This window comes from Zootoca vivipara, chromosome 4 (assembly GCF_965207765.1).
Source record: "Zootoca vivipara chromosome 4, rZooViv2.hap1.1, whole genome shotgun sequence".
Lineage (NCBI taxonomy): Eukaryota > Metazoa > Chordata > Lepidosauria > Squamata > Lacertidae > Zootoca > Zootoca vivipara.
Genome location: NC_142587.1, coordinates 31,230,203 through 31,257,378, shown reverse-complemented (window position 1 = coordinate 31,257,378; position 27,176 = coordinate 31,230,203). Strand labels below are relative to the sequence as shown.

At 41.3% G+C, this 27,176-nt stretch overlaps 1 protein-coding gene across 2 annotated transcripts in view; it reads left to right on the top strand.

Moving 5' to 3' along the window:
* GABRB3 (gamma-aminobutyric acid type A receptor subunit beta3) overlaps positions 1-11,213 on the top strand; it is a 98,032-nt gene extending 86,819 nt beyond the window's left edge. For both annotated transcript variants that reach the window (XM_035116193.3, XM_088667682.1), the window contains 5 exons: positions 577-659; positions 3,699-3,836; positions 4,487-4,639; positions 6,001-6,245; positions 10,741-11,213. In XM_035116193.3, the coding sequence (XP_034972084.1) occupies positions 577-659; positions 3,699-3,836; positions 4,487-4,639; positions 6,001-6,245; positions 10,741-11,091 (970 nt within the window). In that variant the 3' untranslated portion in view covers positions 11,092-11,213. The remainder of the gene's footprint in view (positions 1-576; positions 660-3,698; positions 3,837-4,486; positions 4,640-6,000; positions 6,246-10,740) is intronic.
* Positions 11,214-27,176: the final 15,963 nt, after the last annotated feature.

Genomic DNA, 27,176 nt, shown 5'->3' with positions numbered 1-27,176 from the left:
TCTTTTGAGTCTGGAAACCTTAAAGAGAAACCAGCAGACCCTTTGTTTAATTCCAAGCCAAGGGTCTGCTGGTTTCTCTTTAAGGTTTCCAGACTCAAAAGAGAGCAGGGCAATTAAAGGCACAGAAGTCCTGTCCACTATTGAGTCTGGCAACCCTACTGATAACTTGCTGATTATCGGGGCTTCAGCTGTGTAGTGTTCTCTTCAAGCAAAGATGAGCAATTGGTGCTTTCAAGGAGCCCTGCTCTGTGCTTTGAAGTCCCAAGAACCGGCTGATAGGTGCCCACAAACTCCTTTTTGTCCCAGCCACACCTACCTGCCCCACATATGATGAAAGGTGCAGGACAGGTGAGCATGGCCTTGCCCAAATGGCCTGGTGAGACAAATGGGGAGCCCAGTGGGCCACAGGTGGCCCACCCATGAGTTTAGTCCTAGTGAAAGAATAGCAAACGATTCCATATCTCTCTCACGCTACTTACCAGTTCCTGTTTTTCTTTTCTTTTTAATGTTTTATTTATTTAAGGGACTGTTGATTTATTGCTCTTATAAAGTTCATATTTTTGCATTTTGTTTCAGAATTACAACCACTGCAGCTTGCATGATGGACTTGCGAAGATACCCATTAGATGAGCAGAATTGTACATTGGAAATAGAAAGCTGTATGTACACATAAAAGTACTTGCTTTACTAGATTCAGTTGTGTGAAGTATTTTAGCACAAATTATAATAATTTTAATTTTGCTGCTCAGTTTTTTTTATTTGGTTTCCCATGCAGATTCATGCCACATACTAAAGCCTCAGGATAGTTCCAGGGCTGACATAAAGGGTCAACATTGTTAGGCATTTATTGAAGGCTGCACCTTAGCTGGGGTCTGTTGGCAAAATGCAGATCCCTCTGCCCTGCTATTCTTCCTCCTCTATGTAACTGCCTAATCAGCTGCCCTCTCCAAAGAAGTGAACAGTGACAGGGGCAAGGAGGAGGAGAAGCGGTCACTTGACCTCTCTCTCTGGGTGGTGGTATGGATTGGGCCCAGAAGGGCAAGGCAAATGAAAGGGCAACAGTATCACAGATGAAGAGGAACAGTTACTGTCAAAGGGAGGCCCCCTGAACACACACACACACGGAAGCTGACACTGGCTAGGAAAACCTGGGGCAAAATACGAGTTTCTTAATATTAAATCTGTTGCATATGATGCAGGCAAAACTATGTACTTTCAGCTTCTGTTTATGCAAATCAGAAGGTTAAGAAAGTGTTTTAAGTTCCCCCCATTGAAATCAGTGCGACTTAAAACTGTTTGGTTTTTGTTTGGATCATGGCCACTGTATTCCCTGTTTATTTATTTATTTTATTTTCAGGGATCCTTTTCATTTTCATATGTAGAAAAATAAATAAGTACATAAATAAAGTAGCTAAGTTTCTATTATTTGTGGGCATTTAAAAAAACCAACCCCAAAGGCATGGAAAATATAATGCCATTCTGATTAGGCAAGAGCAATGACTGGGTGCTTATCTACAACACAAGAGAACTAGTGTTCATGTTTTAATCAGATTCAGTTTGAGGAAAGCAAGCACTGAGATTCAATTTGCTTTCAGTGTGCTTTATTATGGATGAGTGATCTCGCTCCTCCCCCCTCTTGGGCTGTCAGATAGACCTACTTATGATTAGAAATTCAGCTTCATGTAAGAAGTAGAACCTCTCTCTCCCATCCAGTTGTTTTCCATAATTGGAGTGCTCATATCATTTAAATTTGTATTTCAAGAGCCATCGCTTTCTTCTACAATGCAAAGGGTATAGGGAATTTCTACACGCATAAAATATCAATACACGCTAATGAACACTTTTGTGTAAATTACGCTTGGCCTGCTACCACTTTCCTGTTGAAGTTATGGGAGTTTTGCCATGGATTTCAAAGGAAGAATTAGGCCATCTGCCTCAAATTTGTCTCACAGCACTTCTAAAGTCTACTTCTCAACATTTTTCAGTACAGTACAACTCTAGCATATATATATAAAACAACATTTTAGTTCTTCAAATAGTAGTGTTTCAGGATACATCTATGTCATTGTTATTTAAAGGATTGAATATTCTTTTTTAGTGCTTCTACCTTCCCTGGCCCTGGCAGTGGTTACATTGCTGACATTGTAAGGCTGGCATGAAGACTGTGTTATTTTCATCTTGCTTTCAGTGCAGATTGTGCTAATGAAGGGGAAAAACCCTGCTTTTTAATGGTCCATTTCCAGTGCTCCTGATTGTGCTTCAACATAGAACCACAAGTATAAAAATCTGAAGCACAGACCCTCTGGGCTCATTGTTCAAAGGAGATCGGTCTTGATAGAAAGAACATCTCTATATCTAGGGTTGTGCTCAATACTTACAGGGGGGAGCTGCAAAAGTGGCCCCTCAAATCATAAACATTTGTTGTCATCCACTCTTGTTCATTGCTTTTTCATTGTTCAGTCTTTAGTCCTGTAGGTCTTATTATTATAGAGTCTTCTTCATATAGGCTGCATATATGCCATTTATTTAAATCACATTCCCCTGCCCCCCCAAAAGAATCCTGGGAATGGTTATTTTCTGCAAATTGTAGTTCAGTGACAGGTAAAGAACAGTTCCCATGATTATTGGGGTGTGTGTGTGATTTTAATGTATTTTTAATGTATGGTGCATATGTAGTCACAGACCACATGATCCCAGTCAGTCAAGGACTGCATAGTCAGAATGATGACATAATTACCCCATTTAACCAATAAGATTGACCATATGACAACATCACATGGCTAATTCAGAGTTAGGACAATGCTTTCTGTTCTTACTCTGAAGTGTTCCTAAAAAGAACCTCCAGTTTTAAGTCTTTTTTTTTTTACTATCTGTAACTTTAAACTTATTACATAAGACGTATTCTTTTTGGAGGCAAGTTCTTCAGGTTGTGCAGGAGCTACCATATAATAAACATGTATTACTATAGCATCAGTTCTTAGCATGAAGCCAAGAATGGGATATATATACCGTGTTTCTCATATTATAAGACACGTCTTATATTTATTTTTTCCTTAAAAAAACACACTATGGCTTATTTTCAAGGGATGTCTTATTTTTTTCCTCCTCCTCCTGCCGCGGCCGGCATTGCTGCTGCGCCTATCACTATGCCTTATTTTCGGGGTATGGCTTATATTCCTTGAATGCTTAAAAATCCTGCTATGGCTTATTTTATGGGTATGTCTTAAAATATGAGAAACAGGGTATTTTTTGTCCCTTTAAATATAAACAAGAAAATAAGGATAGATGACACATCTGATGGGCAGTTGTTCTCATCCTGGCAGCTGACTGATGTTCAATTGGATCTAACGAAAAGAGACAGAAGTCATGTCTAATAGGCCTATCGCCTGCTTATTGGTTTCTGAGGGATTGACGTCTGTAGTAGCCAGATAGTTGCATCACATTTATTAGTCAACAAAACTTGGTAAGAAATACACAGGTGGCAGCCCCTGCTCTACTTCTTGAGAGGGAGTGAATTGTTTGCTCTTCTGGGGCAATGAAGACTCAGACAAAATTGTGCCTTGGAGGAATGCTGTTTCATTTTTTGAAATTGTTGTTTATGGTTGTTATCTTGTAGTTCTGTATTGTTTGTCCTCTAACAATGGTCAGCTTTACGTTTAAGCACCCATGATTCTAAAGCATTTGTTCTATGTTGACAGATGGATACACAACAGATGACATAGAATTTTACTGGCGAGGTGGGAATAATGCAGTCTCTGGAGTAGAAAGAATTGAACTTCCTCAGTTCTCTATTGTGGAACACAAACTTGTGTCCAGGAATGTTGTCTTTGCCACAGGCAAGTATTTCTCATGTTTTGACTGCTCAGCATTGTTAGCTCTCTTGCATATGCCCATTTTTGTCTCTATAGGGCCATAGGGGTGACAAAAACTGGGTGGCCAGATCATAGTTTTGAAAATAAAGGGCCCTCTGGTATTATAATGACTGGAATAAAAGACAGCCAAGACATTCCATGTTTTTGTCATGGTCTAGAATAAAGGATGGGACGCGGGTGGTGCTGTGGTCTAAACCACTGAGCCTAGGACTTGCTGATCAGAAGGTCGGCGGTTCGAATCCCCGCGACGGGGTGAGCTCGCATTGTTCGGTCCCTGCTCCTGCCAACCAAAGTGCAAGTAGATAAATAGTTACAGTAATATGTGGAAATTATTTTGTAAATGTAAATTAACTTTATCTCTGTTCTTCACAAAATTTCAAAAGGTAACCAGATAGGTGTTCAAGAATCACAACATATTTTCTCTAATATGCATTAGTTTCAATGTGAACTCACAAAGTGATTTTTATTCAAGGTTTTATAGGTAACAAAACAGCCCATCAAATGTGTTTTTGCTTCTGTAGAAGAGGAGCATATTCTGCTTTTACTAAAATCATCAATAGTTATATTGGAGAATATATATATAACTAACCGTTATTTCCCTCATTTTCTAATAGGTGCCTATCCAAGACTGTCACTGAGCTTTAAGTTGAAGAGGAATATTGGATACTTTATTCTTCAGACCTACATGCCCTCAATACTGATTACCATTTTATCGTGGGTGTCCTTCTGGATCAATTATGATGCATCTGCAGCAAGAGTTGCTCTCGGTATGGAATGAGGATGAATGGGGCATTACCCTGTCATATCCGTGTAGGAGGTTGTTACAACAGCCACATATTTAAGCACAGGTGACAAAGGATTGCATGCAGATGAGTGAGTGGACTGGCACAGGAGGGATGGAGCACTTCCCAGAAAATAAACAGGCTGTCAGATGAGGGAAGTCCCCATTTCCACAAACAGCGAAGAAATGCAGTAAGTTGCTACAGCTACAGTCCCCAGCAGGCGAATAAAGACTTTTCACAGGCTGGGCTTTTTTTGCAATCCTGTGTTAGAGCTTGCCTCAGATGAGATGTGGTTTGCCCAGTGGGGTGGAGCCACAGCAGTAGCCTCCCAGCAGCAAGAAAGCGCTGCTTACTGGTAGCAGGAGGCGAAAAACAGTGACAAAGTTGGGGCTGCATAACCAACAGAGCCAATCCATTGCTCACACCACTGTATGTACACAGCCTCAATCTTGCCACTACTTCACTCGTCCTGGTAAGCAGTAGTGGCTCTGCAGCTCTGTTCCCTTTGCTGTTGAAGCAGTTGGGTGGAGCAAGGGGGACCGAGCCAAGAGAAAGTTTCTGAAGTCCAAACCCTTCTCTGATTATTGAGCTGGTTTCGTGGGGGAGGATGAGGAGGGCAAAGGAATATATAGGCCACTTTGCTTCCTCTTCTTTCTCCCAATTCATCATGGATTCTCCCTTGTTACTAACGTTTACAGACATGGGGTAACCCAGAATAATATCAGCACTGAATTGCATGCAGTCCCATTGTCCACTCTCAAGTGCAAAACGCCTGCTGTTGAAACATTAATAGTTTTCCTGCTATTATCTGTTCAAGGAAATGTTCCACAGAACACCTGTGCTTTTAAGTGGGTTCTTACAAGGAAACCATGATCCACCCTTTGAAAAGCACTGGGTTAGATCAGTTCTCTAAGCTCAATTGATTTCAGTGAAAATCCCCTTTCTAGCTCTCCTTTATATCTCATTTCATCATTTTAAAGGAATTTGACCATTTGCTTTTAGGTCCGGAAATAGTAGTTTTATAACAAAACATTTATAGGTATTTCAGAAGCAAACTCTTCAGTAAAGAAACTATCTTACTCCAAATCGCTTTGGTTGTAATAAGTCAGGCATCCAATAAATGTTGGATAAGATCTCTTTGTGGACTTCACAGAGCTATGAAACAAAACATGAGGTCCTTGAAGGGAAAGGCAGAATATAAATGTAATAAACAAACAAATAAAACAACAGTGTTCCCTCTCTTTATTTTGCTGTCTCTTTCACAACATCAACAATCACCTGGAAATGGCTTTTAGGGGAAAATGCATGAAATATTTTAATATACTTGCCTTTCTTCCCATTTTTAGGTATTACAACTGTGCTTACTATGACAACGATCAACACTCATCTCAGAGAGACTTTGCCTAAGATTCCCTATGTCAAAGCCATTGACATGTATCTCATGGGCTGCTTTGTATTTGTCTTCTTGGCCTTACTTGAATATGCTTTTGTCAACTACATCTTCTTTGGAAAAGGCCCTCAAAGGCAGAAGAAACTTGCAGAAAAGACAGCCAAAGCAAACAACGATCGCTCTAAGTTCGAAAGCAACCGGGTAGGATTATTCACATCTTCTACTAGCCTGTCTTGTTTTCAGTTCCAAAACACCAGTGTGGATCAGTAGGATTAAGTGTACCTAATCCTCCATGCTAAGCTGTATCATTGGCATCTGTACAAACCACAGCCACCTCCCTCACTCAGTATGAATAGACCCTTATAGTCACATAAAACACTCTCAGTACACAGAGAGTGCAGAAAGGGAAAGAGTGAGCATGGTTCTGGTAGCCTACAGGTTCACATACTTTATTACCATAAACTACCATAAGCTAGTTCCGGATTCACAGACCTGGGAACTTCTCTTCCCATCACTGACACATCCAGGCTTACATAATTTCTTCTCCCTACGTAATTTCATTTTGACTCAATCCGAAACTAGTTTAACTGTCCCAGTGACTTCTGGGAATTGTTTTGTTTTTGTGAGTTGTGTGTGGGGTGTTAAATACCAATGTGCTCTAATACAACAAATACTAGTATGGAATAAATAAAGTTTTAAAAAATGGTAAGTAAGCAAAACTGAAGACTTAGTCATTTAAAAGAGAGATAAATGGTCTATGTAGACCCAGCAGGTAAGAACAACTGACTTATTTTGTAGGCTGTCACACAAACAATTTTGTGACTAATTCTGCAATCTATGGTTTTCCGTCTTCTAGAAGTGAACTGGGCAATTCCAAACTAGGACTTCTGGGCATTCTTCTAAGCAATGGGGCAATAGTCTTTGTACAAGCGTTTTGATCATAGGGGCAGTGTAAAAGGACATGGTCTATGGATGCTCTCTCTTTCCACCATTACAAGGGCAGAGCCTTTTGACAAAGGGGATTTTTCTGAAGCCCCCTATTTAAAACCACAAATGGAAAGACAGCACACCTTGCAAGTGTAAAGACCCTCATAGGACTGTACTATTGTGAGGTTCATGATCTCCTCTGCTCCCCACTCCATTATATTTGTATCGCCCCTTACAACTCACAAGGTTCCTTGGCTGAGAAGCACAATACTTAAATTGTGATATAACCAGGGATATTTATAGGGTTTTTTTTTTATATGAAGCCCCTGAAATTCTGCTGGAACCTATAATAATTCACCAAAAAACTTCTCCGGAACCGTGTGCTACCATACCCCACCCCACTCCAGTGCACTTTCACCCGAATGTGTGCATGCTTTGTTGCTAGAGTTGTGTTTAGAAACGTATGCAAAACTTTACAGCAGTAATTCAGGGAAGTGTTTTATTGAGGCTTTGCACCTGTTCTTTATCAACATTAAGGCTGGTTTGCACATCCCACTATTTTGGTGATGTAATAACTCTCCACACTCGGCTACTATCAGGGTGTAAATCTTTTTCCCCGTTGCTGGTCTGCTTATGTTATTCCCATGCAAGTATCACTATAGTATGAGATGTTGGATGAACAATGCTTAGAAAATACCTTCTCTTAGTTATTAAAGAATTTAAAGAGAAATGTGGTTTCCAGTCTTTCTCTGTTAAGTACGTCCTGCATGGTTAGCTGAAAATCCTGTCCCTGGAAACAGAGTGTTCCAACCAGGAACATTTATTGTACCAATTACTATTAAAAAGCATTGCTCACTTTGTCCAACTTTGGATCTTGGGAGTTGGGGGAGATACGATGCTGCAGGCTGTGTGATACTAGGCCCCCAAGTTAGTTTGAATTTGGCCTGTTGAATGACCATCTGCCATTCTTGTACTTGGGAAAATATTAAATATATTTAAATAATTACAGGCTTTCTTCTGGACTGAGAATATATACCACAGAACAATGTTAATGAGCTCTAAAATTGAGTGGTAGAGAAAACCTGCACATGTTTCGTAAGGTAAAAGTAAAGGGACCCCTGACCATTAGGTCCAGTCGTGACCGACTCTGGGGTTGTGGCGCTCATCTTGCATTATTGGCCGAGGGAGCCGGCGTATAGCTTCCAGGTCATGTGGCCAGCATGACAAAGCCGCTTCTGGCGAACCAGAGCAGCACACGGAAACACCGTTTACCTTCCCGTTGTAGCAGTACCTATTTATCTACTTGCACTTTGACGTGCTTTCGAACTGCTAGGTTGGCAGGAGCTGGGACCGAGCAACGGGAGCTCACCCCACCGCGGGGATTCGTACTGGGGCCTTAAAAAGAGCCATTTACTGAAAACAACCCATGTCACCAGTTTTAATAATTCAGTATGCACCTTTTTAAATCGGCAATGAGCCCATCTAATATTTTACAAGTAGAATTCTTAATATTCACAACGGCAAGGAAGAACTAACAGTGCAATTTCTGTAGCATGTGAAAATGAAGTACAAAACTTTCCCCTTTTAATTTGCTGATACACTTCACTATGATCTTTAGCAGCATTTGTTACACTGCTTGCAAGATGTTTATTTGGACTTTAGTGTTTTTTAAAATGTGTGCTAGAGCTAAAGATGTCCATTAAAGTTAGGCTAAGTTAGGTTTATTGAATTTATGAATCGCTTCACGCAGCAAAAGTCCCAAAGCAATTTACAATAAAACAAACAATTATTTGAAAGGCAAGAATGGCTAATCAAGAAAATTAAGTAACTAGACATTTAAAAGCAGCTTCTCTGAAAATTCTAGTTTCCCTCTTTTTAGCATTCAGGAGGTCTGGTTATCCTTCACTAAAACAAAACATAGATGGTGTCTGTGGATTGCAAAGTAGTTTTCAAATTTTCTCACTAATATAGCCAAAAAAAGGAGAGGAGTCCATTCGAGACAATATTAAAAGTGGCCAAGTGACAGAGAGCCCACAATATTAGCACACACTGGAACTGGCATAGATTGACTTTTGGTGCACAATCCTGTTTCAAGGGGTGATACAACTGAATGTCTAAGGCCACAATCTACACGGAGTTCCAAACACACACAGCCCAGACCATAACAACATAGCACAAGGTTAAAATAGTCTGGTTGAAAAATCCCAGCTGCCATGGGCTAACATTGTCTTAATATACAATGTTTCGGTCTGATTCTAAAACTGCCTGCTTCCATAACCAAGTGTTTAGAGAAGGTATATTGACTGTTGCATAAGTACAGTGTCAAAACTCATTTTATCCCAAGCCTTGTGGGGATGTTATATCTGCATGAAAGCTAACGTGCAAAGACAAGAGAACTTGCAAATGGAATATTATGTCTGCTAATGACTTGCCTGTTTGTCTTATTCCCTGGCCAGGAAATCAGCCAGTTTCTTCTAGTATTGCTCTCAATCCAAGCAGAAGGATCCCACAGCTAATTTGTGGGATCTGACCTTTTTGTGGGCCACTATATTATAACATCTTCTGTTGATAAAGCCAGGTCAGATATGCTGCACATTCTAATTTTACTAACACAGAGCCCTTGTTTTAAGTTCATGTGCCACTTCAAGAGGGGAAAAAAATGGGAGAATGGTAAAATGTAAAGTAAATAACACTGTGCAATTGTGAACGATATCAAATACGCTTCAATTCCAGGACCCTTAAAATTAATATCATATTAAATAATTGAATTGGATGGAAATGATTCAGGGAACATGAATTGCTTTCTAGAGCAGTATAAGATAAATAAGATAAATTTCTAGTAAATATGATGAGATATTTTGAGCATTGTACCAGTCATTCCTTGAATGAGCAGCAATATTCACTTGGGACCGGAATTTGCCCATAGTGTTAATGATTTTCCTGAAGGATCATTATGTAGGTAAAGCACTTTGTGAGTTCTACAGCAGATGAGCAGCCTGCATCTGTACCAAATGCAATTTTGAATATTGATCAGAACTTACAATACAATTCAGTAGTGAAAGTGGATTTGCTATTTAGCCTTTTTATATACTGTTGTGCTCATAGGAGCGTGCAAAGGTCTAGGGGGATTCCTCATCCCACCAGTGGAGACCCATCTGTGTTGAACGCCCTCAGGAGAGAAACCTCTCGAGAGAACCCTCTCTGATCTGCATCATATGAGGTCCTGAGGTGTGACTACCAGGCTGACTGGATAAAGCCCTGAAAAATAGCACTCCTGTTACAGAACGAGTCTACATTGCAACCTTTTGTTTCAGGCCCTACTTGTTTTATATTTATGTTATTGACAAGATTCCTAACCCTTACCACTTAATATGGCAATTCTGTCCATTTTCATGGGAAACAGTTGCATGCCTAAGGGTATAGTTAAACCTTACTTGCTAAATATTTTATTTGTCTGTTTGTGTGTTTGTTTTAAAAGCATTTGTATGCTACTATTCATTTTAAAAAAAACACCAAAGTGGTTTACAACAATAGAACAAAAAAACCCATACAATAAAAAAAACTTAGAAAGTTAAAATCAGATGCCAGTTAACTATTATGGAAAGATGTATTCTTAATTTCCTGCATAGGTCTGATGGAATAGAAGATTTTTCAGCAGGCATTTAAAACATGGCACAGAAGGTGCCCTCTATTGTGAAATAGAATTAAATATTTTTATTTACTGAAAACAGTTATGAACCTCCATCATTATGAATTTGTTTCCACCTAGGTGGACATGCATGGGAATATTCTGCTAACGTCCCTCGAAATTCACAATGAAGTTGCAAGCAATGAGGTCACCACAAGCGTCACCGATCCTCAGAATTCAACAATATCCTTTGACAGCTCAGGGATCCAGTACAGAAAACAGAGTTCTCATCGAGAAAACCTTGGAAGGCGTACATTGGACAGAACTGGCGCCCACACAAAGAAGAGTCATTTACGGAGAAGGTCTTCACAGCTAAAGATAAAAATTCCTGACCTAACGGATGTGAACGCCATAGACAGATGGTCAAGAATGGTGTTTCCTTTCACATTTTCTCTTTTCAACTTAATCTACTGGCTATACTATGTCAACTAAATTGACTTTACTTCTTTCTTTTTTTAAAAAAAAAAGACTTCAACAAGTTAAATATTAATTTGCCTGTTATTTTGTATGTGTACATAAAAACTTTTACACTATATATATATAAATATAATATATATATATATAAATATATTTAAAATCCTGTTTATGTGTGTACATATATTGTGAAAGAATGTGTATTATACCCATTGTGCATACACATATGTACTATATATATACACACACTCTATACTTACGGAAGATAATAGACAGTTTAGCAGAATGCTCATTAAGTGATTTTTTAAAAATAGAATAAAAAGTATGGAGAGGCAAGTGCTCTGAAAACAGTAGGTTTTGGTAAATCTAAAAGTCATTTAAGACCACCCAAATATTTTTCAGACCTCTGCAATTCCATATTTATCAGAATTATGTGATATTGATTGTGGAAACTTGACTGCTCATTAACTGGTAGAGTTAACACTGGTACACTTTCTTTAAGTTATATTTCCTAATCATTGAACTACATCAATTTTTATTTTTGCTAATGGTTCGTGTTTTATATTCTAGCACAGATCAGTTCCCCTATCAAAAATGGGCCTCATCCTTTTAGCGATCACTTGTTTATTCTCATGTAGCAAGTTAAATCTCGATCAAGAGATCAGTTTGCTTCGCGTTCATAGGATTTACAATCCTTAAGAAGCTATTGAACGATGCAAAGCAGCCTCTTCTTATGTGATACAGTGCATTATATAATGTTTTAATTTAATATTCCAATTATAGGATTATTTTGAGGAGAGAATCCCTACAGCGTATTGTTACTGGAATGTTGTTTGAAATGCAACTGCTGCTAACATATTCAGGATCTATTCTGATCTCCACAGGGTTATCAAATCTTCTCCTTTGCAGGGGTACTATAATCTGAGGAGATTATTTCTGAGGAAAATTTTAGCACATACATTGCTCCATGTTCTGCTGTATCTGCTTCCCCTTTGCAAATCTTCTCCCTGTTACAGTGGAGTAGCCAGGCAGAACAAATCAGTTCCACAAAAGAATAGATAAGGTTTTATATATACAGTATATTCCTGCGTATAAGACTACTTTTTAACCCAGGAAAATCTTCTCAAAAGTCAGGGGTCGTCTTATACGCCGGGTCATATTTCTTATACAGTGAGTATATCCCAAACTCTATATTTTAACTGGAAAAGTTGGGGGTCGTCTTATACGCCCAGTCGTCTTATACGCCGGAATATACGGGTATATAAATAAAAGCTTCTCTGTGCCACAGAGATTTTCAAATTTCCAGAACACCAGGCAATGGAGGATATGATAATCTTAGCCCATTGTTTCTTTAATTATTAGTATTCCAACGATAAACTAGAAGACACCTCAGGTTAAAAACGAAAAGGGAAAACCATGCATTTACATTACCAAACATTATTATAACATGATTAATGTAAGATATATTTGCATAATATGCATATATATGAATAATTTACCCAATTTTCTTTCTTGTGCTTGCTACTGTGACTGCATGCTATATCATACTTTTGTTTCTGTGATTTTACAGCTTTCTCTTCTCTAGAATTAAACCAATATAGCACTTCTAGTGTATAAATTCAATAACAGAACATTTTCGCATCTATTTTGTACATATATATGTATATACACACTAAAACCGCTAGTATAGCTGATATGCTGCATTCACAAACCATAAATAATAGAGAACAAATGTCTTGCTTCAGCATTAAATGCATTCAGTTATTTTCCTTATGCAAAATGTTCCACTTTCGTTTTCCTGTAGTTAGAATGCATTCATATCAGTGCTGTTAACTTAGCATACATGAGATGAATGAATATCAAAAGGAGTTTAGAGAAAATTGGATGAGCAGGAATTTGGAAGGTAAAGTTGTAGGTGCAATTCGCCAGTTGTATTCCCCATTCATTTCATTATGGCAGCTTCCACTGGTTGGGTTGCAACTTGAAACATTTTGTAGCCTTCATTGTATGGAAGCAACCTCTGTTTCACCTGCCATACCATTAAAGGACCACTTTCCATGTTACAGGAATGCTTTTTGCATGTCACTCCCACATAAAATAATATACTATAGAAAAGGTTTTTATGTTGAGACTGAGCTAAAACCAGTCATACCTGGTTTCATTTTCACATGTTGGAGAACACCGTATATGGGGGGAGAAATGGTATTTCACTTAACTGGCCTAGTGATTTGGGGGGAAAAAAGTTTTACCTTGATATGAAAACAGAAACCTGTAGAATTATATCTAGTCTCAGCTGATACCACATCTGCTATTGAGACAACATAGATATATGCAGTGCTATTTTTCTAGAAAAAGAGGTGCCGGAACTCACCGTGAACATCTCCTGTGTTCTCTTAGAATGGCAATGGCGCCCACATGAGAGGTGCCGGAATTGACTTCCGGTGAGTTCTGGCTGGAAAAAAGCCCTGGATATATGCCAGGAATCCAGGGCAGTTTGCTAGAGACCATGGCTTTCTTGGAAGAATACGTATAAACTAAAATCATGCCAAAATTATTCTTAGTGGACTGGTTCATTTTATTGCCTAACTGAAGCTACCATTGAAATTATAATGTGAGCCTTTAAATCAAAACAGGAATCAAAATTTCAGTACAGCTGTAGTGTTAAAATAATAATAATTTTAAAAATAAGAATGTGGAGGCTTATACTGAAGTTCATAAAGTGATGAAAGATGGGAAGGGTTGTCTTTTTTTTCCTTTTTCTTTTTGCTATGAATGTAAATAAAGATAATTTTGTGTGAGGGTATCTTGATTGGTCTATAACGTTGAGATCAAAAGTAACAAGCGAGGAATGACAGCAACCCGTAATTATTTCAGGCTTCAACAACGATTTAGACAATGTGATTCATAAACTAATTGAAATGAACAATATATCTGTAACATTTAATCTGAATCCTAAACATATTAAGCTGAAACAGATCTAAAGAACCTACCATATTTTTCCATGTCTAAGATGATGTTTTTGTAGTACAGTATTTAAAAATGTTAAAAATTTGGGGTCCTCTTATACAGGGATAGTGCAGAGGGGGGACGGGCGATTGGTGGCATCCGTGAGCAGGAGATTGTGAGCGGTGATTGGGTAGGTGATTGGTGGCTGCGGCAAGGCCTGCTGGCGATTGGCTGCTGCTACGGCAATTAGGCGGGTGATTGGTTGCTGGGCAATCTCCCCCTATTTCCTTAATTTGGGGTCCCAAAAAGTAGGGGTTGTCTTATACACGGGGGCATGTTATACACGGAAAAATACGGTACTTTGTTTGTGTGTGCTTAGGATTGCAGCCTTACTAAGCAATCCAACCCTGCCTTTGCACCAAGCAGGGGCAGGGGCACATATTAGATGGAGTTACCCCACTGCTCAACCCTGGTGGCCTCTGCCTGCAGAGTGACAACCACCTTCCTCCACTAGTGTGGAGCTCTACTTCCACCTGCTAGACAAGAAGTGCCACTTGTGGGTTTTCCACCAGCAGCAGTAAGTAGGAACCCTCAAAATGGGGCATTCTGGAGACAGGAGAGGCAGAACCAGCCTGGGATCTGCTGGATCCTAAGCCAATCCTACTGCTATCACATAGGCCCAAATTGGACCTGATTGTTATGCCAGCCTCCAGGCTGGTGCAGCTACATGCCCCTCCTGCTCTTCTGCCCTAGCCATTATGAGTTGTAGATGCTGTGGTGTCTAGCTATGGCTGGAATTAGCAGCCTTAGCGACTCTGGTGATATCAAGAAAATTGAAATACAGCTGGAACAGCTTCGGTGGGTGAGGAACTGCTACCAGAATGAGCCTGCTGAAGAAGCAAGAGTGCAATCTCAAGGCTCATACAATGCTACAGAGCTTCACATGTACATAGCTGCCAAGTCTCCCGTTTTCCCCGGGAAATCCCTGTTTTTCCAGCTGTTCCTAGCTGAAAAAAATGGATTTTTTTGTTTCCCCCCGGTTTATTCTGGTGCGGCGGCCATTTTGGAATTGGGCAGAGCATGCTCAGAAGCGACTTTTGATGCTGCTCTGCCCAGTTCCAAAATGGCTGCAGTGTGACTTCTGGCACAGCGGCCATTTTGGAACTGGGCAAAGCAGCATCAAAAGTCACTTCTGAGCATGCTCCGCCCAGTTCCAAAATGGCGGCAGCGCTACTTCTGGTCTGCTATTTCCGGCCCGGTCCCTTATTTCTCTGACAGCAACTTGGCAGGTATGCATGTAGCAAAACATTTGAGGATTTTCTAGGGAAGCCCAGCGGAGAATTTGGATGGGACTAGTGAAATTTCTTGAAAGGTTTTCCCGTTCCTGAACTCAGGCTGCTACTCGAGCAAATATAACCATGTCTTTTATAACTTTTTACATAAAATTCTTATAAATTATTTTCAGGCCAACAAAACATGTTTGTTATGAAAGGCACTGAAAAGAACATAATAAATACCCCAAGGTCTGAGAGACTGTGGACTGGCCCTCTGCTGAAAAAGTTTGCTGACCCATTTTAGAGTTTGTTGAATTGAAGCAATGGGAGCTCAGCCCGTCGCGGGGATTTGAAACGCCGACCTTCTGATCAGCAAGCCCTAGGCTCTGTGGTTTAACCCACAGTGCCACCCACAACCCTTAGTTTGCCTACCCATGCTCTAAAACAGGCATCCCCAAACTGCGGCCCTCCAGATGTTTTGGCCTACAACTCCCATGATCCCTAGCTAACAGGACCAGTGGTCGGGGAAGATGGGAATTGTAGTCCAAAACATCTGGAGGGCCGAAGTTTGGGGATGCCTGCTCTAAAACAACAAAACAATGCAAACTCTTGAAAACAACAGAACGATCTCATCAGAAAATTGATGGGTATCATCAGCATTTAGCACTTTCTCTAAATGCTCAAAGCTCTTCTTCATATGCATCACCCCAGTAATTTTTCTAATGCCACTTTGTAATAAAGGCCAGGATTACAGATTACATTTTTAGTGCTGTGCTGAATGATCACCTAGTTCAATTTTCAATGTCATAAGTGGTCTTTAAAGGGATATAAGCAGTCTTTAAAAATAAAAACCCATGCAGTACTGATCTTTCACATATTTGGTATAAGAGCCTTTGCTGGATCACCCGAAAGCCTATCTAGTATAGCCTGGTGTTCCCACAGTGACCAAGCCTATGGGAAGCCTAGCTCAATGGTACTCTCCTGCCTGTGAATCCCAGCAATTTGTATTGATACTGGAAATTAGTCAATGATAGCAGTATCCTCCATAAATCCCCTTTAAAGCTATCTAAATAGGCCCTTCACCAACCACAAGATTTAGGTCAGACCCTGGTTCAGTACTTTTGAGTAATAGCTCACCTCTGTCCAATATACCTTTTTGTTGTTTTGTTTGGTTTGGTTTAAAAATGTGAGAGGAACATTTTTATTAGGGGACAGAATTTGATGAAATTTGCAGGCAGAATAAACCATTCTGAAGGCATGATTCCTGACACATTTCAGAATGATAACTGCAGTAGTTTTCTTGCAAAGGCAACTGCTACTTAATAACTTAATCTCCCCTACTCATTTGTAGGAGATCTGAAAATTGGAGAAATGAAAGTGACGCCCCAGGTTAAGAAAGAGTTGCTAGGCACAACTGAAGTTATTTTGGAGTGCAAAGAGCTAAATGGCATTCACTTTCTATGTAAAATAATTCCCTCTGATTACAAGCTTGACCTGCCAGTCACAGTGGAACTCTCTGCCCCCTCCCCTTCCCATCCTGATTTATTCCTTAAGCTTAAAGACATAAGTTGCTTTTACAAAGCTGATCCTTTCCCCCAAAAAAACCTGGCTGGGAAAGCCCACCCAAGAGGCAAGATGAAGCAACTGTCTCAAGCAGCAGATCCACAGGGTCAACAGATCCCGATGTAGATCTTTATCTCCCTCTTGTTCCTGGTCTAGCGCTTCCCTCTCCCCTTCTTCCCTGGTGGGGAGTGAGGTGCCATTTTATGGTTCGCCTCAGGTGCCAAAATGTCTTGGGCTGGCCCTGAAAACGGGGATTGGGGAGCACTGATAAAACAGTAAAAAGCTTCCTTGCCCTCTCCTGATCCTGGTGTTTGCTTTCAGCTAGTCATAAGTTTTGATTTGGCAAAGCTGCTCCCTTTTCCCCCCTTGCATTTTCCTTCTTCGGGAAGCTTAGAGAAATAACTTTGCATTTTGTGGAAGCTGGCCTGCACCATTTCTTTAATGTCTGGGTCACTGCAGCACCACAAAATTCTTCTGTCCAGTCTTGAACAGATCCTACTTTGTCTCAGATTGGTTGAGACCGAATCCATTCAAAGCATCGCACCTCCGTTTGGGGTTCATCCAGACCTGGCACACACCAGATCTGGCAGGGAATTTTCTCTCGTGACTCTTCCATCATACAGCTTCATTGGACAGCCTAAACTATTATGAGATGAGGAGAAAATCTTATTCCTATGCACCTCTTACACACCATGCAAAATTTTATATACGTGTTCCCACTTACTTGCCTTTTAAAAAAACAACTTAAAATATTGTAACCTTTCCTCCTAGGGGAATTCCCCCAGCTGCTTGATTATTCTATACCTATTTGCAGCTTCAATGTCATTTTTGTCTTTCCCCTTTACACCATGATCTCAACCAATTTGGGGATTACACAGTGAATCTGTTAACATGACAGTGACACATACCTAATCAGATTAAATTGATGCCATTGAGGGCAAACGAAGCCCTTCTGTTGCCTGTGGTCTGAACAGGAGAAGCAGGGAATGGAATGTGTCTCCATTGCCCAGGATAATGGGGACACACTTCCAGTCATGTTACATCATATTCCCACTTCACTTCCTGCCACTACTGCATGGTAAATCCCTCTTCAATTCGAGTTGTGTGTGGCTATCTGGGACAGGGTGTAGGTGGGGAGGCAGCTTAGGATGTAGAAGCAAAGTAATGCAGTGTGGGTGGGCAATTTTCTTACTCAACTGCCCATACAGATAAATATGTCCTCCATATGTCCTCCACTACTTTTAATGTATCAGGATGCACATGTATTCATACTCTGTATTCATATTCTGCTCCAGCTAGTCAGCTGTGCATGACTGAACTGAAGGTGGGCGAAGTGCATAAAACTTTGTTGCCTTGTCCCCAATTCTCCTTGACACCCCTTTTGGTCCTTCCCTGCTCTTTTCTAAGGGGAGTGAAAACTCAGCAAAATAGGTCATGCTTTGCAGGAGGAGTGGAAACGTTATGAATATTTTCCAAACCCTCCCTCTCCCCAGATTAAGGAGAAGATTAGATGGAGGCTGGAGTACGGGCAACGGATTTGAATCGACAGTTTTTCTTTTCTAAGAAAGATACTGTAACGGAGGAGTTGCTCTTATGGGCAATTTGGGAATCGGTTAAATGAAGCCAATAGAAACAGAGGTACTTCTTCAGCTTGGACAGGTGGGGCTGCACCCTGTCCCTCCCAAACTGCAGAACCAGAGTCTCCTCCCAAAACAACAGCAACAACAACAACCCACTAGTCATAAGAATCAGATCACTCGCCTTTTTGGGGGTTCATCTTCAATCTTTATCTAGGCTGGCTAATCAAGTATAAACATGTTGTTGTTGTTTAGTTGTTCAGTCGTGTCCGACTCTTCGTGACCCCATGGACCAGAGCACGCCAGGCACTCCTGTCTTCCACTGCCTCCCGCAGTTTGGTCAGACTCATGTTGGTAGCTTCGAGAATTCACTGTCCAACTATCTCATCCTCTGTCGTCCCCTTCTCCTTGTGCCCTCCATCTTGCCCACCATCAGGGTCTTTTCCAGGGAGTCTTCTCTTCTCATGAGGTGGCCAAAGTATTGGAGCCTCAGCTTCAGCATCTGTCCTTCCAGTGAGCACTCGGGGCTGATTTCCTTCAGAATGGATAGGTTTGATCTTCTTGCAGTCCATGGGACTCTCAAGAGTCTCCTCCAGCACAATAATTCAAAAGCATCCATTCTTCGGTGATCAGCCTTCTTTATGGTCCAGTTCTCACTTCCATACATCACTACTGGGGAAACCACAGCTTTAACTATACGGACCTTTGTCGGCAAGGTGATAAACTTACATGCATTTAAATCTTACGTGCCAGGTGTGTGTTGCTCACTACTGTCGGAGCCAGCTCCTAGGGGCCAAGATCCCTTCAGCCCTCTCAGTAAAATATTTGAGGGGGCCAGACCTTGATGGGCATTGCCATTCAAATGGTGTGTGTGCACTGCCTTGTGATTGATTATGTGGGGCGGAGCTTACTTGCAGCTGCCACCCCCCCCCCACAATATTTTATTCAAGTTGGCACCCCTGCTTGGTAACATCCCTGTCTATAGAGGGAAACACCCCCCCTCCCAATTTGTCATTCAGTTTCTTCCCTCATAGATAAATATTTTACCAATTCCCACTGAAAATTGCCTGGCAGGACTACGAGTCCCAATAGTACTCCAAACCCCCACCTCTCCTTGCAATGGCTTTGGTGATAGCACAGCAGATGCTGGGAAGTACTTTAGCCCTTGTGAACTTTGGCATGTCTTCTTAGGAAAAGATCTACATTAAGGCAAATGCCTTGCAGTATTATTACTTTACTTGTCTTTGAAAAATCCTCAACACGGCAAGGTTGGCTGAGCAAACAATGCGGACTGGGACTGTTTTTGTTATGAATAATTAATAAACTTTTTATTTTTTTAAAAAAATGACATTGAAGAGCTGAATAATTACAAAGATGCTGCTTTTCGGAAACATATTAGATCATACCTGCATGTAAGCAGTTATAGAAGTGTTTCCCTAACTTGGGCCTTCAGCAGTTCCCATCATGCCTGATCACTGGTCCTGCTAGCTAGGAATGATGGCAGCTGTAGTCCAAAAACAGCTGGAGACCCGAGTTTGGGAAACACTGATTTATAGGATTGCAATCTTAGTTATGGGTTTGCTTTTCTTTCCAAATGATGAGTTTCTGACGCCGACTCTTTAGATATACAGTGGTACTTTAGTTTAAGAACAGTCCAGTTTAAGAACGATTTGGTATACAAACTCCGCAAAACCGGAAATAGTGCCTTGGTTTGAGAACTTTACCTCGGTCTAAGAACGGGATCCGAACGGTGGAAGGTCACCGGCGGCGGGAGGCCTCATTAGGGAAAGCACGCCTTGGTTTAGGAACGGTTCCGGTTTAAGAAGGGACTTCTAGAACGGATTACGTTCGTAACCCGAAGTACCACTGTAGTTGGAATTGGTGTGTGTGTGTGTGTGTGTGTGTGTGTGTGTGTGTGTGTTTCCTACCTGTTTCCATTTTCTTTTCTTGTTAACAGCCATGCTGCAATTAGTGCGTATGCCACTATGAAAGTGCAAAAGCTATCATTTGGCATTTTCAAGAATGCAATGGAATATTACCCAACCAACACATGAACAAATTGGGACCCTCCACAAATAACGAAAAGACATATATTTAACAACATGCATGAAATAAAGTGGTGGAAAAACATCATTGTGAATTTTCATTCGTTGTTTTTTTTCTAGAACTATGTGTAAACGGACAGAGAGGAGGAGGAAATGATGGTATCCTGCAGAATGAGCTTATTGTTTTGAAAAAAAAATACAATAAAATATATTTTAAGAAGGAAAGAGAGTATTATGGATTTGCATAGCATTGGATATGTTGTTTCTTTTTTAAAAGAAAAAAGGCATTAGCATCATGCAAGTAAAACCTTGTTTAAAATTCTTGACTAATCTGCTTTCACCAGTCTCTTAATCAACAGCCTTTTTCTCCAAGTCATTCCTAATGTTAAGCAGAAGTAGAGGATTTGAATTTCAACCTACAGATGCAATATTCTTTTTGTTAGGTATTCAAAACAAATTCCATATTGCATGAAGAAGAATAACCAATGCTATCAAGAGAATTAAAGGAAAACAACAGTAGACTCAAAAAGACTGTTGCCTTCGGGCATCAAGCAAAACTCAGTAAATAAAATGTTGTTTGCTTTAACATGATTTTTTTTCCCCCAAGGCCTTTCATATATATAAAAAAATTAATGTAACTTTATTTCACATAGCAAAATAAAGAGGGTTGTGTGTTACTTGTTTTTCTTCTCAATTTGATGCTGCTTCTTTCTGCCCTCTAACCCTACACAGCACTTAAGGAAGAGAGTAAAGGTAAAGGGACCCCTGACCATTAGGTCCAGTCGTGACCGACTCTGGGGTTGCGCGCTCATCTCGCATTATTGGCCGAGGGAGCCGGCGTATAGCTTCCAGGTCATGTGGCCAGCATGACAAAGCCGCTTCTGGCAAACCAGAGCAGCACATGGAAACGCCGTTTACCTTCCCGCTATAGCGGTTCCTATTTATCTACTTGCACTTTGACGTGCTTTCGAACTGCTAGGTTGGCAGGAGCTGGGACCAAGCAACGGGAGCTCACTCCGTCGCGGGGATTCGAACCGCCTACCTCTGATCAGCAAGCCCTAGGCTCAGTGGTTTAACCACAGCGCCACCTGGGTCCCTAAGGAAGAGAGTAGCTTGACTAAAATCCAAGGGGACTACGATGAACATAAGGACCTAAAAAGATCCCTTCTTGATCAGACCAAAGGCCCATATAACTCAGCATCCTGTTTTCCAAGAGGCCAGCCAGATGCCCATGGGAAGTCTGCTGGCAGAAGCTGAATAGGCTTCCTCGCGAGAAAAGGGAAAACTTGACAGCTATGGGCTGAGCCCAGCAGCATTCTCCCCACATCCAATTCACAGAAACTGTCATTCAGGACTTGTCCACATTCCCACTTGTCCAGCACCCAGAAAGCACAGCTCTGAGTGGTTTTCCACTTAACTCATGCTTTTTAGACATTGGTTCAAGCACGGATGGATCTACTATGAAACTAATGCAGCTTAAGCGTCAGGCCCCTCATCCTGGAGGGGTCCCAGAAGCAAATTTTTGAGTCTAGAAGACCGAATCTGAGTTGCACGACTCAAATTGAATAAAAAATTAAAAAATTCCTTCCAGTAGCACCTTAGAGACCAAATAAGTTTGTCATAGGTATGAGCTTTCGTGTGCATGCACACTTCTTCAGATACACTGAAACAGAAGTCACCAGACCCTTATGAATAGTCAGAGGGTGGGGGTATTACTCAGAAGGGTGGTGAGAAAGGGTGATTGGCTGATAGGAGTGGTAAACCTGTTGACGACTGTTAACGACTGCAATTGGTCTTGCAGGAAAAAGCAAGGGGTGAGATGACTGAAGAAAGCTTCATCATGTATAATGAGATAAGAATCCAATGTTCTTATTCAGACCAGGTCTCTCCATGGTTTTAAGCTTGGTAATGAGTTGCAATTCAGCAACTTCTCTTTCCAGTCTGTTTCTGAAAATTTTCTGCAATAAGACAGCTACTTTGAGATCTTGTATAGAATGTTCTGGGAGATTGAAGTGTTCTACTGGTTTCTCTGTTTTGTGATTCCTGATGTCAGATTTATGTCCATTTATCATTGGGCGTAGGGTTTGGCCTGTTTGTTGTATAGTTTTTGTTGTTGTCTACAGTTCAACAAACCCCAAAGTTTGAGATCAGTAGCACAGATCTGTCAGTATTTTCATTCTCTCCTGTTGCTGGATGTGTGATTGTTACATCACATGTCTGTGTTTACATTCCATGCTTGGAAAGTGTGGGAAACGGAAGCTAGTCTTATCTCTTCCATTGTAAAGGTTTGGTGATCTGTCATGGAACAGCCTCACTGAGTAGACAACAGTGGTTACCCAGATATCGTTGCTGGTTGAAAAGGGGGCCCCATAACAGTTCGAGCTTCAAGACCTCAAAAAATGTAGGTTTTCCACTGGGTCCAAGTGGTTTCCTCCTCACCCCACTCCATTCCCAAGGAAAACCTGCTCTTTAGGAGCAAATGCCGATCCGGAGAAAACCAGAATTGCTGTTTGATCTGATTGAACACTAAAGAGCGGTTTTCCCCTGGCGAAAGCAGCAGGGCGTGAAAAAGTGTGGATGAGCCCTCAGAGACACACTGTTTCTGATAGTGGAGGCAAATGACTACTAGCCATTAATAGTCTTATCTTCCATGAATTTCTCTAATCCTGTTTCAAAGACATTCAAGTTAGTGGCCATTGCCACAACTTATGTGTGTGTGGGTATGTGCGCTTGTCATCTGAGGCCCTTCTCTATGTTCCCCATCCCAGAGAGGTTCAGACGGTGGTAACAAGACAACAGGCCTTTTCTGTGGTGGCTCCCCAATTGTGGAATGTTCTCCCCAGAGAGGCCCACTTGGTGCCATCACTACAAGTCTTTAGGCACCAAGCAAAAACATTCCTCTTTACCCAGGCCTATGACTAAATAATCTGCAGCCTGTGAAAGGGGGGGGGGGTGGACTGTTACCAGGATGATTATTTTACTGTCTGCCATTATGTTTTTACCATTGATGTTCTGTGATGCATTTTTAGTGTTATACACCACCCTTGGATCTTCTGTTAAAGGGTTGTATATAAACTGAATTAATAATGATAATAATAATAATAATAATAATAATAATAATAATAATAATAATAATAATTTATTTATACCCCGCCCATCTGGCCGGGTTCCCCCAGCCACTCTGGACGGCTTCCAACAAAAGATTAAAATACAGAAATCCATCAAACATTAAAAGCTTCCCTAAACAGGGCTGCCTTAAGATGCCTTCTAAAGGTCTGGTAATTGTTGTTCTCTTTGACCTCTGGTGGGAGGGCATTCCACAGGGTAGGTGCCACTACCGAGAAGGCCCTCAGCCTGGTTCCATGTAACTTAGATTCTCGTAGCGAGGGAACCGCCAGAAGGCCCTCGGCACTGAACCTCAGTGTCCGGGCAGAATGATGGGGGAGGAGACACTCCTTCAGGTATACTTATAGTTGTGGGCCAAAGATGGAACTTTGTTCATTTGCAGCACCATCCTAGACATGTCTACTCATAAGTAAGTCCCATTTGCATGCATGTCCACATATTTAATGTTGGCTAATATAATACAGCAGCAGAAGATGACAATTATTCTGTCAGGATGATCATCACCCAACCACCTGCTTTTACATGTGCAAAGCTGGCCGTCAAAGCCTGATAGAGACTAATGTACATGACATCGTCGGGCGGGGGGGGGGGGTTGGCTTGGATGAAGTAGAATCTGAATGCAGGCCCAGCTGTTACAATGTCTGAACAATGGCAGCTTGGTGACTTAAACATCCAAATATTGGACTTTTATATGCAGATTTGAACATTGCTTCCTGAAAAATCAATTTAAAGAAGGAGTAACTTTATTGAACAATCGGAAGGTCTTGATACTTTATGCTGTTTCTATTTCAGCCGGAAATGATAAATTATTAGATGGCTTAACATGCCAATTCTTCCAGCCCATTGTACTGAATTTAATTCTTCGTTACTGTCATCTTTCAAAAAAAATTATGAGAGAATTGCCCAGTAGAAATGTATTGCACCGAATCCTCATGCCCGATGACAGATTTCCTTACGCATAGAAGTCACAGAGTTTTCAACAGGAGGATTAAGCAGGAGCAAAGTCCTCCTGCACAAACACGGGAGGAAGCTGCCACTCATTCGTACAGGTAATGAAGTAAAAACAATTCGTATTATGCAATTAGGGCAACATCTCTTGCCAGAAGCACTTTAAAGTATATTTGCAAGCAGTGCAAACTAAGGCTGTGCGAGGACAATGGGCTTTGGGTTCACAAATAGGGCAGGGATCAAGTGATGGGATCTGTGAGATGAACTGCTACCCTCCTGCCACCATGTCCCCCCATCACCACGTTTATGCATGCACAAGGCAGGATGCAGAAGCAACCATAGCAGCGAAGTCAGATTGGCCCCATTTGAAAACTCTTGTTTCTCAGCCAGTGTAGTGTAGTGGTTAAGAGTGGTAGACTTGTAATCTGGGGAACCGGGTTCGCATCTCCGCTCCTCCACATGCAGCTGCTGCTAGACCTTGGGCTGGTCACACTTCTCTGAAGTCTCTCAGCCCCACTCACCTCCCAGAGTGTTTGTTGTGGGGGAGGAAGGGAAAGGAGAATGTTAGCCACTTTGAGACTCCTTAGGTAGTGATGAAGTGGGATATCAAATCCAAACTCTTCTTCTTCTTCTTCAGCATCAGCGGGTCAGCCAGAGACTGCATTGCCACTGTTTCTGACAACATACCTTTCTAGGATCTGATCATCTTCAATGAAGGTGGGAGATATTTCAGCACCTACACCATCATTTTAAAGTTCTCTTAACAAGAAAGACAATCTATGGCCTTTTAAACTTTGCAGGGGGTATTGATTTTGTTTGTTATTATGTGATGTGTTTTTTATGTTTTCATGTTGTCAACTGCCCTGTGATCTAGGGATGAAGGGTGCTCTAGAAATTTAATAAAGGAGAAGGAGAAGCCCTGGGTGAGGAGGTACTGGTGTGAGACCTCCTCCCAGGTTAGGCCCTCCAAGAAAATAATGGCTAGGATACAGTAAATCCAACAGTTGGATTTTTGTCTACCCCGAGTGCTCAACAAGCACAAGTGTTTGTGGTAATCTGCCTTGTGGCTGCCTTTAGCACTTTGTGTTTTAGCAGCTCAGCTAAACATAAGAAAATTGCTCATAAAATGTTATGTTTATTGTTACCAGAGGGAGGTGAGAAGAGAAAGGGAGCAATGCACTCTACCACATTTATGACAAAGCCTTGTTGTTATACTACGTGCCCTCTGGGTAAAACTGGCAAAACAAACATCTTAACATAGTTGGCACAAGGGAATGTGGCTTGTCCAAGCATGCTTTGGGTAAGAACGAATCCGTATTTTCCTTGCTCTCAGAGTTCTCTGATCTATTGGTTTGAAGACAAGCAAATGTCAGCATGATCTCCCCAGATCCCACTCACATCCCAAGCAAGAACTAATTTTCATGTGTGCCTGTAGAGGCAGCTCACACCTTCTGAAGTCAAGTAGTTGTGGTGGGAACAGCAGCAGCAGCACGTAGGAGGAAATAGGACATGAGAAGAGTCCTGCTAGAAAGATCTAGTCCAGCATACTGTTCCCACAGTGGCCAGCCACTTATGCTTATGGCTAGCCTACAAGCAGGATTTGAGTGCAACAGCCTTCAGCCCAATTGTGATTCCCAGAAACTGGCATTCAGAAACGTGGAACCAACAGTGGAAATAGTATGCAGCCATCATGACTAGTAGTGCAGAGGCCCAATTCTGCTGTCCACCTAACTGGAAGAGTGTATGCAGTGTCACAATAAAAATGAGGCATATCAAAGCCAGTTATTAGTTTCTGTGCCCATGCTAAAGTAGATCCACTAACCATAGGCACACATTTTCTTCGATGCAGCATTTTTAGAAATTTGATTATTTTTCCCCCACAGGCAGGAACTTCTGCAGAGTGGCACTCTTCATGGCATCATATCAGGAACACACCCGATTACAAAAAGAAATATTAACAGTATGTCAGAGGTGCAAGTGAGTGATCAGCCTACTGGTCCAAGCCTGTACGATTGCTGATGGTGCAAGCATTTCTTCCAGCTCACACCTTTACAGATATGAGAGGAAAACTTAAGGGCAGTCTCAGAAAAGTGGCCATTGCCCAGTTTGCTTTTTTCTGGACCTGCTGTGCTACTTTATTAATGAAGGAATGACTCAGTCCGTTTCTGCAGAAGCAGAAGCCAGAGGTGTAAATAACAATCAGTTAGGAGAACTTCTTAATCTATCCTGAGAATGTTTGCTTGGAACAACTCGTGTTATTTTTAATGAGTGACATGTGGTAACTGGAGAAATCTCCAGGGGGATGTTAAATGCTTGAAGTGTTGTAATGATGAGGACAAGACTTGCTCATTAAGTTGCGATGATAGCGCTGTGATTCATTATACATGAGCCTCCATGAAACATTTCTAGCAGGGAGTCCCAAAAGGAAGTAGAAGGAAAGAGGAGAACTAGAAAATGGAAGCTGGAAGAGTTCGCTAGCCTCCTTGAAGTTTCCCAGCAAAGAGCCAGGAGATCCTGCTGCAGGTTCAAGGCTGTTGAACATTTGTTGTCAGTGGCACCCTCAGGGCAGGAATTCGGAGCAGATCATATCATATCATAGCTGGAAGGGACCCTGAGGGACATCT